At 41.9% G+C, this 17,485-nt stretch overlaps 1 protein-coding gene across 1 annotated transcript in view; it reads right to left on the bottom strand.

Annotated features, from left to right (window-relative positions):
* The window catches only part of LOC139761485 (uncharacterized), a 419,732-nt gene that overhangs the window by 308,373 nt on the left and 93,874 nt on the right, over positions 1 to 17,485 (bottom strand). Inside the window, 1 exon segment of the mRNA XM_071685744.1 lies at positions 7,890 to 7,999. Coding sequence (XP_071541845.1) covers positions 7,890 to 7,999 — 110 coding nt within the window.

The following is a 17,485-nucleotide window of genomic DNA, read 5'->3' as shown; positions in this document are numbered from 1 at the left end:
CCTTCTCCAGATCCATAAATATTACATACAAATTCATTTGCTTTTCTAAGTATTTCTCACATACATTCTTCAAAGCAAACACCTGATCCACACATCCTCTACCACTTCTGAAACCACACTGCTCTTCCTCAATCTGATGCTCTGTACATGCCTTCACCCTCTCAATCAATACCCTCCCATATAATTTCCTAGGAATACTCAACAAACTTATACCTCTGTAATTTGAGCACTCACTCTTATCCCCTTTGCCTTTGTACAATGGCACTATGCAAGCATTCCGCCAATCCTCAGGCACCTCACCATGAGTCATACATACATTAAATAACCTTACCACCCAGTCAACAATACAGTCACCCCCTTTTTAAAAAATTCCACTGCAATACCATCCAAACCTGTTGCCTTGCCGGCTTTCATCTTCCCCATAGCTTTTACTACCTCTTCTCTGTTTACCAAATCATTTTCCCTAACCCTCTCACTTCGCACACCACCTCGACCAAAACACCCTATATCTGCCACTCTATCATCAAACACATTCAACAAACCTTCAAAATACTCACTCCATCTCCTTCTCACATCACCACTACTTGTTATAACCTCCCCATTAGCCCCCTTCACTGAAGTTCCCATTTGCTCCCTTGTCTTACACACTTTATCTACCTCCTTCCAAAACATCTTTTTATTCTCCCTAAAATTTAATGATACTCTCTCACCCCAACTCTCACTTGCCCTCTTTTTCACCTCTTGCACCTTTCTCTTGACCTCCTGCCTCTTTCTTTTATACATCTCCCACTCATTTGCATTTTTTCTCTGCAAAAATTGTCCAAATGCCTCTCTCTTCTCCTTCACTAATAATCTTACTTCTTCATCCCACCACTCACTACCCCTTCTAATCAACTCACCTCCCACTCTTCTCATGCCACAAGCATCTTTTTTGCAAGCCATCACTGCTTCCCTAAATACATCCCATTCCTCCCCCACTCCCCTTACCTTCTTTGTTCTCACCTTTTTCCATTCTGTACTCGGTCTCTCCTGGTACTTCCTCACACAAGTCTCCTTCCCAAGCTCACTTACTCTCACCACTCTCTTCACCCCAACTTTCTCTCTTCTTTTCTGAAAACCTCTACAAATCTTCACCTTCGCCTCCACAAGATAATGATCAGACATCCCTCCAGTTGCACCTCTCAGCACATTTCAACGTATACATACATATACATGCACAGACATATATACGTATATACACATGCACATATTCACACTTGCAGCTTTCATCCATTCCTGTCACCACCCTGCTACACATGAAATGGCACCCCACTTCCCTCCAAGCATGCGTGCATGGTAATGCTAGGAAAAGACAACAAAGGCCACATTCGTTCACACTCAGTCTCTAGTTATCATGTGTAGAGCACCGAAACCACAGCTCCCTTTCCACATCTAGGCCCCACAAAACCTCCCATGGTTTACCCCAGATGCTTCACATGTACTGGTTCAATCCACTGACAGCACGTTGACCCCAGTATACTACATCGTTCCAATTCACTCTATTCCTTGCACGCCTTTCATCTTCCTGTATGTTCAGGCAATGATTGCTCGAAATCTTTTTCACTCCATCCTTCCACCTCTAATTTGGTCTACCACTTCTCTTCGTTCCCTCCACCTCTGACACATATATCCTCTTTGTCAATCTTTCCTCACTCATTCTCTCCATTTGACCAAACAATTATAATATACCCTCTTATGCTCTCTCAACCACACTCTTTTTACCACCACACATCTCCCTTACCCTTACATTACTTACTCGATCAAACCATCTCACACTACATATTGTCCTCAAACATCTCATTTCCAAAACATCCATCCTCCTTTGCACAATCCTATCTGTAGCCCCTGCCTCGCAACTACATAACATTGTTGGAACCACTATTCCTTCAAACATACCCACTTTTGCTTTCCAAGATAACGTTCATGCCTTCTACACATTCTCCAACGCTCCCAGAACCTTTGCCCCCTCCCCCACCCTGTGACTCACTTCTGCTTCCATGGTTCCATCCACTGCTAAATCCACTCCCAGATATATAAAACACTTCATTTCCTCCAGTTTTTCTCCATTCAAACTTACCTCCCAATTAACTTGTTCCTCAACCCTACTCAACCTAATATCCTTGCTCATATTCACATTTAATCTCAGCTTTCTTCTTTCACACACTTTACAAAACTTAGTCACCAGCTTCTGCAGTTTCTCACCAAAATCAGCCACCAGCGCTGTATCATCAGCAAACAACTGACTCACTTCCCAAGTCCTCTCATCCACATCAGACTGCATACTTGCCCCTCTCTCCAAAACTCTTGCATTCACCTCCATGACAACCCCATCCAAAAACAAATCAAACAACCATGATGACATCATGCACCCCTGCCACAAACCGACATTCACTGGAAACCAATCACTTTCCTCTCTTCCTATTTGTACACATGCCTTACATCCTAAATAAAAACTTTTCACCACATCTAGCAACTTACCTCCCATATACTCTTAATACCTTCCACAGAGCATCTCTATCAACTCTATCATATGCCTTCTCCAGATCCATAAATGCTACATACAAACCCATTTGTTTTTCTAAGTATTTCTCACATACATTCTTCAAAGCAAACACCTGATCACACATCCTCTACCACTTCTGAAACCACACTGCTCTTCCTCAATCTGATGCTCTGTGAATGCCTTCACCCTCTCAATCAATACCCTCCTATATAATTTTCCAGGAATACTCAACAAATTTACCTCTGTGATTTGAGCACTCACTCTTATCCCTTTGCCTTTAACAATGCACTATGCAAGCATTCCGACAATCCTAGGCACCTTCACCATGAGTCCCTACATACATAAATAACCTTACCAACCATTTACAATACAGTCACCCCCTTTTTAAAAAATTCCACTGCAATACCATCCAAACCTGTTGCCTTGCCGGCTTTCATCTTCCCATAGCTTTTACTACCTCTTCTCTGTTTACCAAATCATTTTCCCTAACCCTCTCACTTCGCACACCACCTCGACCAAAACACCCTATATCTGCCACTCTATCATCAAACACATTCAACAAACCTTCAAAATACTCACTCCATCTCCTTCTCACATCACCACTACTTGTTATAACCTCCCCATTAGCCCCCTTCACTGAAGTTCCCATTTGCTCCCTTGTCTTACACACTTTATCTACCTCCTTCCAAAACATCTTTTTATTCTCCCTAAAATTTAATGATACTCTCTCACCCCAACTCTCACTTGCCCTCTTTTTCACCTCTTGCACCTTTCTCTTGACCTCCTGCCTCTTTCTTTTATACATCTCCCACTCATTTGCATTTTTTCTCTGCAAAAATTGTCCAAATGCCTCTCTCTTCTCCTTCACTAATAATCTTACTTCTTCATCCCACCACTCACTACCCCTTCTAATCAACTCACCTCCCACTCTTCTCATGCCACAAGCATCTTTTTTGCAAGCCATCACTGCTTCCCTAAATACATCCCATTCCTCCCCCACTCCCCTTACCTTCTTTGTTCTCACCTTTTTCCATTCTGTACTCGGTCTCTCCTGGTACTTCCTCACACAAGTCTCCTTCCAAGCTCACTTACTCTCACCACTCTCTTCACCCCAACTTTCTCTCTTCTTTCTGAAAACCTCTACAAATCTTCACCTTCGCCTCCACAAGATAATGATCAGACATCCCTCCAGTTGCACCTCTCAGCACATTTCAACGTATACATACATATACATGCACAGACATATATACGTATATACACATGCACATATTCACACTTGCAGCTTTCATCCATTCCTGTCACCACCCTGCTACACATGAAATGGCACCCCACTTCCCTCCAAGCATGCGTGCATGGTAATGCTAGGAAAAGACAACAAAGGCCACATTCGTTCACACTCAGTCTCTAGTTATCATGTGTAGAGCACCGAAACCACAGCTCCCTTTCCACATCTAGGCCCCACAAAACCTCCCATGGTTTACCCCAGATGCTTCACATGTACTGGTTCAATCCACTGACAGCACGTTGACCCCAGTATACTACATCGTTCCAATTCACTCTATTCCTTGCACGCCTTTCATCTTCCTGTATGTTCAGGCAATGATTGCTCGAAATCTTTTTCACTCCATCCTTCCACCTCTAATTTGGTCTACCACTTCTCTTCGTTCCCTCCACCTCTGACACATATATCCTCTTTGTCAATCTTTCCTCACTCATTCTCTCCATTTGACCAAACAATTATAATATACCCTCTTATGCTCTCTCAACCACACTCTTTTTACCACCACACATCTCCCTTACCCTTACATTACTTACTCGATCAAACCATCTCACACTACATATTGTCCTCAAACATCTCATTTCCAAAACATCCATCCTCCTTTGCACAATCCTATCTGTAGCCCCTGCCTCGCAACTACATAACATTGTTGGAACCACTATTCCTTCAAACATACCCACTTTTGCTTTCCAAGATAACGTTCATGCCTTCTACACATTCTCCAACGCTCCCAGAACCTTTGCCCCCTCCCCCACCCTGTGACTCACTTCTGCTTCCATGGTTCCATCCACTGCTAAATCCACTCCCAGATATATAAAACACTTCATTTCCTCCAGTTTTTCTCCATTCAAACTTACCTCCCAATTAACTTGTTCCTCAACCCTACTCAACCTAATATCCTTGCTCATATTCACATTTAATCTCAGCTTTCTTCTTTCACACACTTTACAAAACTTAGTCACCAGCTTCTGCAGTTTCTCACCAAAATCAGCCACCAGCGCTGTATCATCAGCAAACAACTGACTCACTTCCCAAGTCCTCTCATCCACATCAGACTGCATACTTGCCCCTCTCTCCAAAACTCTTGCATTCACCTCCATGACAACCCCATCCAAAAACAAATCAAACAACCATGATGACATCATGCACCCCTGCCACAAACCGACATTCACTGGAAACCAATCACTTTCCTCTCTTCCTATTTGTACACATGCCTTACATCCTAAATAAAAACTTTTCACCACATCTAGCAACTTACCTCCCATATACTCTTAATACCTTCCACAGAGCATCTCTATCAACTCTATCATATGCCTTCTCCAGATCCATAAATGCTACATACAAACCCATTTGTTTTTCTAAGTATTTCTCACATACATTCTTCAAAGTGAACACCTGATCTACACATCCTTTACCACTTCTAAAACCACACTGCTCTTCCCCAATCTGATGCTCTGTGAATGCCTTCACCCTCTCAATCAATACCCTCCTATATAATTTTCCAGGAATACTCAACAAAATTGTACCTCTGTGATTTGAACACTCACCTTTATCCCCTTTGCCTTTACACAATAGCACTATGCATGCATTCCATCAATCCTTAGGCACTTCACCATGATCCATACATACACTGAATATCCTCACCAACCATTCAGCAACACAGTCATTATTATGATGTCATTATCATCATTACCATTAATTAGCAGCCACAGATAATGACTCTGAGGGTTTATGCTTCATCAATTTTCATCACATTCTTCTGGAAGGTGAAAAGGCAGATGTCATAAAACAGGACATTAATGAATGGCTCAAATTTGATGGGAGTGATATTTGCAACAGTAATCTTAGAAGTTCAGGGATAAACTTGTGTTTCACTTGAGGCCAACCCAGAGGAAGAGGATATGGACAAGATAGTGGACCTGGAGTGGATCCCCAGAATGAAGCTGGCATAGATGAGAGCCAACTCTGACATGCTCTTGAACTTTGTTCCCCTGAATAACACTAAGGAGTGCTTACCCAATAAACAACATCTGAATGAACTATGCAGTTTTACTGTCTAGCGCTGGATCAATGGAATGTATTAGTACAACACAAAATGAGTGAATATTTTACCCAAGTACCTGTATCATTCCCAAGGTATATCAACAGTGCTTCTGACATTCTTCTCCATTATTCAAGGGGTGGGGCCAACATAAGCCCATACCTTTCTACCTTGGCTCCTGCTGACTAACTAATACATTGGATCATCGTGGAAACTCAGATGTAAAGGCCTAAGCACTGCAGCCACAGGTCATACAGAACCTTGGCAGGCATATCCAGTATCATCCTATGAACACTGCACAATACTGGGCAGTCTACAATCCTGTGACCTTGATGAACACTCCTGCTGCTAATGGTGAGTACCTATTTCTTAAAAAGTTTTCCTGACACACTTTTTTTTAGCGTTGCTTGTATCTGTTTTTAACTACACATAAAACAAGCATCTATATCTGAGGGACAACAAATTTTGATGGGAAAGTTTCATAAGAGAGGAAGCATCTCTATTCATAAAACCTTACTTAACTTAAATGGCTGAGTATGAATTATTTTGGTTGAAAGAGGCTGCACTGTACACAAATACACAAAGCAAAAAGAAAAAAGCAAATGGATTTGTATGTAGCATTTATGGATCTGGAGAAGGCATATGATAGAGTTAATAGAGATGCTCTGTGGAAGGTATTAAGAATATATGGTGTGGGAGGCAAGTTGTTAGAAGCAGTGAAAAGTTTTTATCGAGGATGTAAGGCATGTGTACGTGTAGGAAGAGAGGAAAGTGATTGGTTCTCAGTGAATGTAGGTTTGCGGCAGGGGTGTGTGATGTCTCCATGGTTGTTTAATTTGTTTATGGATGGGGTTGTAAAGGAGGTAAATGCAAGAGTCCTGGAAAGAGGGGCAAGTATGAAGTCTGTTGGGGATGAGAGAGCTTGGGAAGTGAGTCAATTGTTGTTCGCTGATGATACAGCGCTGGTGGCTGATTCATGTGAGAAACTGCAGAAGCTGGTGACTGAGTTTGGTAAAGTGTGTGGAAGAAGAAAGTTGAGAGTAAATGTGAATAAGAGCAAGGTTATTAGGTACAGTAGGGGTGAGGGTCAAGTCAATTGGGAGGTGAGTTTGAATGGAGAAAAACTGGAGGAAGTGAAGTGTTTTAGATATCTGGGAGTGGATCTGTCAGCGGATGGAACCATGGAAGCGGAAGTGGATCATAGGGTGGGGGAGGGGGCGAAAATTTTGGGAGCCTTGAAAAATGTGTGGAAGTCGAGAACATTATCTCGGAAAGCAAAAATGGGTATGTTTGAGGGAATAGTGGTTCCAACAATGCTGTATGGTTGCGAGGCGTGGGCTATGGATAGAGATGTGCGCAGGAGGATGGATGTGCTGGAAATGAGATGTTTGAGGACAATGTGTGGTGTGAGGTGGTTTGATCGAGTAAGTAACGTAAGGGTAAGAGAGATGTGTGGAAATAAAAAGAGCGTGGTCGAGAGAGCAGAAGAGGGTGTTTTGAAATGGTTTGGGCACATGGAGAGAATGAGTGAGGAGAGATTGACCAAGAGGATATATGTGTCGGAGGTGGAGGGAACGAGGAGAAGAGGGAGACCAAATTGGAGGTGGAAAGATGGAGTGAAAAAGATTTTGTGTGATCGGGGCCTGAACATGCAGGAGGGTGAAAGGAGGGCAAGAAATAGAGTGAATTGGAGTCATGTGGTATACAGGGGTTGACGTGCTGTCAGTGGATTGAAGCAAGGCATGTGAAGCGTCTGGGGTAAACCATGGAAAGCTGTGTAGGTATGTATATTTGCGTGTCTGGACGTGTGTATGTACATGTGTATGGGGGGGGGGTTGGGCCATTTCTTTCGTCTGTTTCCTTGCGCTACCTCGCAAACGCGGGAGACAGCGACAAAGTATAAAAAAAAAAAAAAAAAAAAAAAAAAAAAAAAGATGGTAGAATAATGAAAACTGTGCAAAAGGTAAAGGCATAGATAGAATCTGGAAATCATGGAGCAAAAACATCTTACAAACTAGAAGACGTACTGTGCATGTAGGCGACAGTTATATGGATCTTGCTGACACAGCCTATATACCATGCTCGATGCTGCCATCACTGCTTGAGTACCCAAATCCTTTTTGACTTGTGCCATATCCTGTAATCAAAAAGAAAATGAATTCTAGAATTTGCATAGTCTGACAAGATATAAAATATGGTCATCAAGTCAACTGCTTACTACATCTAAATGTTAAAGCATCGGTTGAATATCCCCAGCAAGCATTTCAAAGACACATTTTTGAGAGGGTACATAAGTTTAAAAGATTAAAAATGGGTAACAATCACAACTCTACTATGACTGGATTTAAATCATACAACTTAAATATTTCAGCTCTTGTCCAAGCAAATCATTTTTCTCTCCAATTGTAGTCTGTAAATTGCCAGTCCTTAGTTCCTATCAAAACCCTAAACTCTGGTATTCTCTGAGATTGCAAAATGAATCCAACTCTGGAGACAGTTGACTGCAAATAATACTATTAACAAAAAGGCTCATAAAGATTTATTTGAGTGCCTTAGTTCCTATTAGATAAATGTGAACAACATATGAGATGTTGCATAAAGGGGGTGCTGTTCCATGTGTGGCGGGGTGGTGATGGGAATGGATGAAGGCAGCAAGTATGAATATGTACATGTGTATATGTCTGTGTCTGTATGTGTATGAATACGTTGAAATGTATAGGTATGTATATGGCCGTGTGTGGGCATTTATGTATATGCACATGTGTAGGCATTTATGTTTATGCATATGTATGTGGGTGGGTTGGGCCATTCTTTTGTCTGTTACCATGCGCTAAATCACTAACGCGGGAGACAGCAACTAAGTATGATAAATAAACAGATGAAGGAATAACATATATGTTTTACCAATACCTATGAAAATGTATCATTAAGACTTCCAGTCAGTTTTTGAACAATATTCAGACAAAATGGGGAGGGAAAGAAGTAGTGGTACCTTTGGATAATCTTAACCCTTAAACATTCAAAAACAAAGATCTTTGCAACATGATCAACATCCACAACCAAAGATCTTTACAACAAGAATTCCTGCTACATTTTAATGCTTTGTTCTAGTTTTGGGTAGGGAGGAAGGCACACATGGGTGGCCAGTGCTTCTACAGGAAAATCAACTCTTAGTTACCCTGTAGGCACAGAGTGACATGAAAATACACAGTCTGTGTTAATGTTGCCATACAAGCAAATTTCTGGACTTTCTTGTTATGTTCTTGACACCACCTTGCTGATGCAGGGGGTGGCAATGCTGTTTCCTGTGGGTTGGGGTGGCTCCAGGAATGGACGAAGGCAAACAGGTATGAATATATGCATGCATATATATTTGCTCGTAACATGAGGAAAATGAAACACAAAGTTCCCAAGTGCACTTTCATGTAATGATCACATCATCAGGGGAGATACAGAAGTGAGAGAGAAGAGCTAGAACAATCAGTTGATATACAACAGAGATGTAGCTAAGACCCCATTGGTAAACAACTGTTACTGTACAGTATGCATATATATACTGTAAATATATGTGTATATGAGTGGTTGGGCCATTCTTAGTCTGTTTCCTTGCACTACCTCACTGACGCAGGGAACAGCAATAAAATATAATAGCAAAAATGATAGGGAAGAAAGAATAATTCCCATGCATTCCCCGCGTGTCATAGAAGGTGACTAAAGGAGATGGGAGCGGGAGGCTAGAAACCCTTCCCTCCTTGTATTCTAACTTTCTAAAAGGGAAGCAGAAGAGGGAGTCATGTGGGGAGTGCTCATCCTCCTCAAAGGCTCAGATTGGGGTGTCTAAATGTGTGTGGATGTAACCAAGATAAGAAAAAGGGAGAGATAGGTAGTATGTTTGAGGAAAGGAACCTGGATGTTTTGGCTTTGAGTGAAACAAAGCTCAAGGGTAAAGGGGAAGAGTGGTTTAGGAATGTTTTGGGAGTAAATTCAGATGTTGGTGAGAGGACAAGAGCAAGGGATGGAGTAGCACTACTCCAGAAACAGGAGTTGTGGGAGTATGTGACAGAGTGTAAGAAAGTAAACACTAGATTGATATGGGTAAAAGTGAAAGTGGATGGAGAGAGATGAGTGATTATTGGTGCCTATGCACCTGGGCATGAGAAGAAAGATCACGAGAAGCAAAAGTTTTGGGAGCATCTGAGCGAGTGTGTTAGCAGTTTTGATGCACGAGACTGAGTTATAGTGATGGGTGATTTGAATGCAAAGGTGAGTAATGTGGGAGTTGAGGGAATAATTGGTGTACATGCGGTGTTCAGTGTTGTAAATGGAAATGGTGAAGAGCTTGTAGATTTATGTGCTGAAAAAGGACTGGTGATTGGGAATAACTGGTTTAAAAAGAGAGATATACATAAGTATACGTATGTAAGTAGAAAAGATGGCCAGAGAGCATTATTGGATTACATGTTAATTGATAGGTGTGTGAAAGAGAGACTTTTGGATGTTAATGTGCTGATAGGTACAACTGGAGGGATGTCTGATCATTATCTTGTGGAGGCAAAGGTGAAGATTTGTAGAGGTTTTCAGTAAGTGAGCTTGGGAAGGAGACTTATGCAAGGAAGTAACACGAGAGACTGAGTACAAAATGGAAAAAGGTGAGAGCAAAGAATGTAAGGGGAGTGGGGGAGGAATGGCTTGTATTTAGGGAAGCAGTGATGGCTTGCGCAAAAGATGCTTGTGGCATGAGAAGCGTGGGAGGTGGGCAGATTAGAAAGGGTAGTGAGTGGTGGGATGAAGAAGTAAGATTATTAGTGAAGGAGAAGAGAGAGGCATTTGGACGAGTTTTGCATGGAAATAGTGCAAATGACTGGGAAAATGAGAGTTAGGGTGAGAGAGTATCATTAAATTTTAGGGAATAAAAAGATGTTTTGGAAGGAGGTAAATAAAGCGTGTGAGACAAGAGAACAAATGGGAGTATCGGTGAAAGGGAAAAACGGGGAGGTAATAACAAGTAGTGGTGATATGAGGAGATGGAGTGAGTATTTTGAAGGTTTGTTGAATGTGTTAGATGATAGAGTGGCGGATATAGGTTGCTTTGGTCGAGGTGGTGTGTGAAGTGAGAGGGTCAAGGAGAATGATTTGGTAAACAGAGAAGAGGTAGTGAAAGCTTTGCGGAAGATGAAAGCCAGCAAGGCAGTGAGTTTGGATGGTATTGCAATGGAATTCATTAATCAAGGGGGTGACTGTGTTGTTGATTGGTTGGTGAGGATATTCAGTGTATGTATGGCTCATGGTGAAGTGCCTGAGGATTGACAGAATGCATGCATAGTGCCATTGTACAAAGGCAAAGGGGATAAAGGTGAGTGTTCAAATTACAGACGTATAAGTTTGTTGAGTATTCCTGGGAAATTATATGGGAGGGTATTGATTGAGAGGATGAAGGCACGTACAGAACATCAGATTGGGGAAGAGAAGTGTGGTTTCAGAAGCGGCAGAGGATGTGTGGATCAGGTATTTGCTTTGAAGAATGTATGTGAGAAATACTTAGAAAAACAAATGTATTTTGTATGTAGCATTTATGGATCTGGACAAGGCATATGATAGAGTTGATAGAGATGCTCTGTAGAAGGTATTAAGAGTATATGGCGTGGGAGGCAAGTTGCTAGAAGCAGTGAAATTTTTTATCGAGTGTAAAGCACGTGTACTAGCAGGAAGAAAGGAAAGTGATTGGTTTCCAGTGAATGTCGGTTTGTGGCAGGGGTGCGTGATGTCTCCATAGTTGTTTAATTTGTTTATGGATGGGGTTTTTAGGGAGGTGAATGCAAGAGTTTTGGAGAGAGGGGCAAGTAAGCAGTCTGTTGTAGATGAGAGGGTTTGGGAAGTGAGTCAGTTGTTGTTCACTGATGATACAGTGCTGGTAGCTGATTTGGGTGAGAAACTGCAGAAGCTGGTGATGAGTTTGGTAAGGTGTGTGAAAGAAGAAAGTTGAGAGTAAATGTGAATAAGAGCAAGGTTATTGGGTCCAGTAGGGTTGAGGGACAAGTCAATTGGGAGGTAAGTTTGAATGGAGAAAAACTGGAGGAAGTGAAGTGTTTTAGATATCTGGAAGTGGATTTGGCAGCAGATGGTACCATGGAAGCAGAAATGAGTCACAGGGTGAGTGACGGGGCAAAGGTTCTGGGAGCATTGAAGAATGTGTGGAAGGTGAGAGCATTATCTTTGAGAGCAAGAATGGGTATGTTTGAAGGAATAGTGGTTCCAACAATGTTATATGGTTGCGAGGAGTGGGCTATAGATAGGGTTGTGCGGAGGAGGGTGGATATGTTAGAAATGAGATGTTTGAGGACAATATGTGGTGTGAGGTGGTTTGATTGAGTAAGTAATGAAAGGGTAAGAGAGATGTGTGGTAATAAAAAGAGTGTGGTTGAGAGAGCAGAAGAAGGTGTATTGAAATGGTTTGGTCACATGGAGAGAATGAGTGAGGAAAGATTGACAGAAGATATATGTGTCAGAGGTGGAGGGAACGAATAGAAATGGGAGACCAATTGGAGGTGGAAGGATGGAGTGAAAAAGATTTTGAGCAATCAGGGCCTGAACATACAGGAGGGTGAAAGGCATGCAAGAAATGGAGTTAATTGGAACGATGTGGTGTACCAGGGTCAACATGCTGGCAACGGATTGAAACAGGGCATGTGAAGCATCTGGGGTAAACCATGGAAAGTTTTGTGGGGCCTGGACATGGAAAGGGAGCTTGGGTTTTGGTGCATTACAAATAACAGCTAGAGACTGAGTGTGAACGAATGTGACCTATGTTGTCTTTTCCTAGCACTACTTCGCACACGCTTGGGGGGAGGGGGTGCCAATTCATGTGTGACGGGATGGCAACAGAAATGGATGAAGGCAGCAAGTATGAATATGTATAAGTATATATATGTATATGTCTGTGTATGTATATGTATGTATACGTTTAAATGTATAGGTATGTATATGTGCGTGTGTGGGTGTTTATGTATATACATGTGTATGTGGATGGGTTGGGCCATTCTTTTGTCCATTTCCTTGCGCTATCTTGCTAACATGGGAGACAGCAACAAAGTATAATGAATAGAAAATAAATATTATTATTTTTTTTTTTTTTTATTATACTTTGTCGCTGTCTCCCGCGTTTGCGAGGTAGCGCAAGGAAACAGACGAAAGAAATGGCCCAACCCACCCCCATACACATGTATATACATACATCCACACACGCAAATATACATACCTACACAGCTTTCCATGGTTTACCCCAGACGCTTCACATGCCTTGATTCAATCCACTGACAACACGTCAAACCCGGTATACCACATCGCTCCAATTCACTCTATTCCTTGCCCTCCTTTCACCCTCCTGCATGTTCAGGCCCCGATCACACAAAATCTTTTTCACTCCATCTTTCCACCTCCAATTTGGTCTCCCTCTTCTCCTCGTTCCCTCCACCTCCAACACATATATCCTCTTGGTCAATCTTTCCTCACTCATTCTCTCCATGTGCCCAAACCACTTCAAAACACCCTCTTCTGCTCTCTCAACCACGCTCTTTTTATTTCCACACATCTCTCTTACCCTTACGTTACTCACTCGATCAAACCACCTCACACCACACATTGTCCTCAAACATCTCATTTCCAGCACATCCATCCTCCTGCGCACAACTCTATCCATAGCCCACGCCTCACAACCATACAACATTGTTGGAACCACTATTCCTTCAAACATACCCATTTTTGCTTTCCGAGATAATGTTCTCGACTTCCACACATTCTTCAAGGCCCCCAGAATTTTCGCCCCCTCCCCCACCCTATGATCCACCCTGTTTCACACGTCAGCAAGGTAGCGCAAGGAAACAGATGAAGACTGGCTCACCACTCATATACACATATATATACATAAACACCCATCCATGCACATATACATACATATACACTGCAGAGTATACATACATATACATACACACAAATACATATATACTCATGTACAAATTCATACTTACTGCTTTCATCCATTCCTGTTGCCACCCTGCCACACAGGAAAATAGCGAGGTAGTGCCAGGAAAAGAAAAAAAGGCCACATTCGTTCCCACTTAGTCTCTAACTGTCATGTGTAGTGCACCCAAACCACAGCTCCCTTTCTACATCCAGGCCCCAGACACTTCACATCTCTTGGGTCAATCCACTGACAGCACGTTGAACCCTGTTCTACCACATCATTCCAATTCACTCTATTCCTTGCACGCCTTTCAGGCCCAAATCACTCAAAATCTTTTTCACTCCACCCTTCCACCTCCAATTTGGTCTTTGCTTCTCCTTCTTCCCTTCACCTCTGACACATACATCCTCTTTGTCATTTTTTCCTCACTCATTCTCCCCATGAGATCAAACCATTCAAATACACCCTTTTCTGGTCTCTCAACCACTCTTTTCATTACCACACATCTCTCTTACCCTTTCATTACTTACTCGATCAAACCACCTCACATCACATGTCCTCAAACATCTCATTTCCAAAACATCCATCCTCCTCTGCACAACCCTATCTATACCCCATGCCTTGCAACCATTTAACATTGTTGGAACTATTATTCCTTCAAACATACTCATTTTTGCCCTCCGAGATAATGTTCTCACCTTCCATGCAATCTTCAATGCTCTTAGAACCTTTGCTCCCTCCCCTACCCTATGACTCATTTCTGCTTCTATGGTTCCATCTGCTGCTAAGTCCACTCCCAGATATCTAAAACACTTCACTCCTCCAATTATTCTCCATTCGAATGTACCTCCCAATTAACTTGTCCCTCTACCCCAATGAACCTAATAACCTTGCTCTTATTCACATTTACTCTCAACTTTCTTCTTTCACACACTTCACCAAATTCAGTCACCAACTTCTGAAGGTTCTCACCTGATGCAGCCACCAGCCCTGTATCATCAGTGGACAACAACTGACCCACTTCCCAAGTCCTCTCATTCACAACAGACTATATACTTGCCCCTCTCTCCAAAACTCTTGCATCCACCTCCCTAACCACCCCATCCATAATCAAATTAAACAACCATGGAGACATCATTCACCCCTACCACAAACCGACATTCACTGGGAACCAATCACTTCCCTCTCTTCCTACTTTCTACACATGCCTTACATTCTTGGTAAAATCTTTTTACTGTTTCTACCAACTTACCTCCCACACCATATACTCCTAAAACCTTCCACAAAGCATCTCTATCAACCCTATCATATGCCTTCTCCAGATCCATAAATGCAATATACAAATCCATCTGTTTTTCTAAATATTTCTCACATACATTCTTCAAAGCAAACACCTGATCCACACATCCTCTACCACTTCTGAAACCACACTGCTTTTCCCCAATCTGATGCTCTGTACATGCCTTTATCCTCTCAATCAATACCCTCCCATATAATTTCCCAGGAATACTCAACAAACTTATGCCTCTGTAATCTGAAACTCACCTTTATCACCTTTGCCTTTGTACAATGACACTATGCATGCATTCTGCCAATCCTCAAGCATTTCACCATGATCCATACATACATTAAATAACCTTACCAACCAATCACTAATGAAGTCACCCCCTTTATCTCATAGATTCCACTGCAATAACATCCAAACCCACCGCCCTGATGGATTTAATCTTACGTAAAGCTTTCACTACCCCTTCTCTCTTAACAAAACCATTCACCCTAGCCCTCTCACTTCAAACACCACCCCAACCAAAACACCCTATATCTGCCATACTATCATCAAACACTTTCAACAAACCTTCAAAATACTCACTCCATCTCCTTCTCACCTAATCATTACCTGTTATTACTTCCCCACTTGCTGCCTTCACTGATCTTCCCATTTGTTCTATTGTCTTACACACATTATTTACCTCCTTCCAAAAATCTTTTTATTCTCCCTTAAGTTCAATGATGCTCTCTATACCTAACTCTCATTTGCTCTCTTTTTCAACCCTTGCACCTTTCTCTTGAAATCCTGCTGCTTTCTTTTATACATCTCCCAGTCATTTGCACACCTTCCTTGCAAGTATTGTCCAAATAAGAACAAGGTTATTAGCTTCAGTAGGGGTTAGAACAAGTTACTTGGGATGTAAGTTTGAACTGATAAAAACTGGAGGAAGTGAAGTGTTTCAGATATTTGGGATTGGACTTAGAGGCAAAGGGAACCATGGAAGTGGAAGAGAGTCACAGGATGGGGAAGGGGGAGAAGGTTCTGGGGACAATGAAGAATGTGTGGAAGGAGAGAACATTATGTCAGATAAAAAATGGGTATATTTGAAGAAATAGTAGTTCCAACAATATTATACTGCTGCAAGGCATGGGCTATAGATAGGGTTGTATGGAGGAGGGTAGACGTGTTGGAAATGAAATGTTTGAGGACAAAATGTGGTGTGAGGTAGTTTGATCGAGTAAGTAATGAAAGGGTAAGTGAGATGTGTGGAAATAAAAAGAACGCTGTTGAGAGAGCAGATGAGGACGCGTTGAAATGGTTTGGATATATGGAGAGAATGAGTGAGGAAAGATTGACAAAGAGGATATATGTGTCAGAGGTGGAGGGAACAAGAAGTGGGAAACCAAACTGAGGGTGAAAGGATGGATTGATAAACATTTTGAGTGATTGGGGCCTGAACATACAAGAGGGTGAGAGGTGTGCAAGAAATAGAGTGAATTGGAATGATGTGGTACACCGGGTTCGACATGCTGTCAGTGGACTGAACCAGGGCAAGTGAAATATCTGAGGTAAACTGTGAAAAGGTCTGTGGGGCCTGGATGTAGATAGGGAGCTGTGGTTTTGGTGCATTACACAGAACATCTAGAGACTGAGTGTGAACAAATGTGGCCTTTTTTGTCTGTTTTTCTGGCAATGCCTTGATGAAGCAGGGGTAAATGATGCTGTTTCCTGTGGGTTGGGGTAGCATCAAGAATGGATGAACGCAAGAAAGTATGAATATGTACATGTGTATATATGTATATGTCTGTGTATGTTTATGTTTATGTATGTACATGTGTATATGATGATATGTATATGTCTATGTATGTATATGTACGTGCATGGGCGTTTATGTATATATATGTGTATATGAATGAATGGGCCATTCTTCTTCTGTTTCCTGGTGCTTCCTCACTGATGCGGGAAACGGCAATCAAGTAAAATAATTTTTTTTCTATCATACTTTGTCGCTGTCTCCTGTGTTAGCGTTTTAGCTAAATGTATACATACCTATACATTTCAATGTATACATATATATACATACACAGACATACATATATATATACACATTTACATAATTCATACTTGCTTGCTTCATTCATTCCCATCGCCATCCACCACACATGAAATGACAACCCCCTTCCCCCCGCATGCTTGTGAGGTAACACTAGGAAAAGACAACAAAGGCCACATTCGTTCACATTCGGTCTCTAGCTGTCATGTATAATGCACTGACACCACAGCTCCCTTTCCACATCCAGGCCCCACAAAACTTTCCATGGTTTACCCCAAACACTTCACATGCCCTGGTTCAATCCATTGACAGCACGTCGACCCCGGTATACCACATCATT

This window comes from Panulirus ornatus, chromosome 40 (genome assembly GCF_036320965.1).
Source record: "Panulirus ornatus isolate Po-2019 chromosome 40, ASM3632096v1, whole genome shotgun sequence".
In the NCBI taxonomy this organism is placed as follows: Eukaryota; Metazoa; Arthropoda; class Malacostraca; order Decapoda; family Palinuridae; genus Panulirus; species Panulirus ornatus.
The sequence above is the reverse complement of the archived record's forward strand: the minus strand, read 5'-3'. Positions and strand labels throughout refer to the sequence as shown.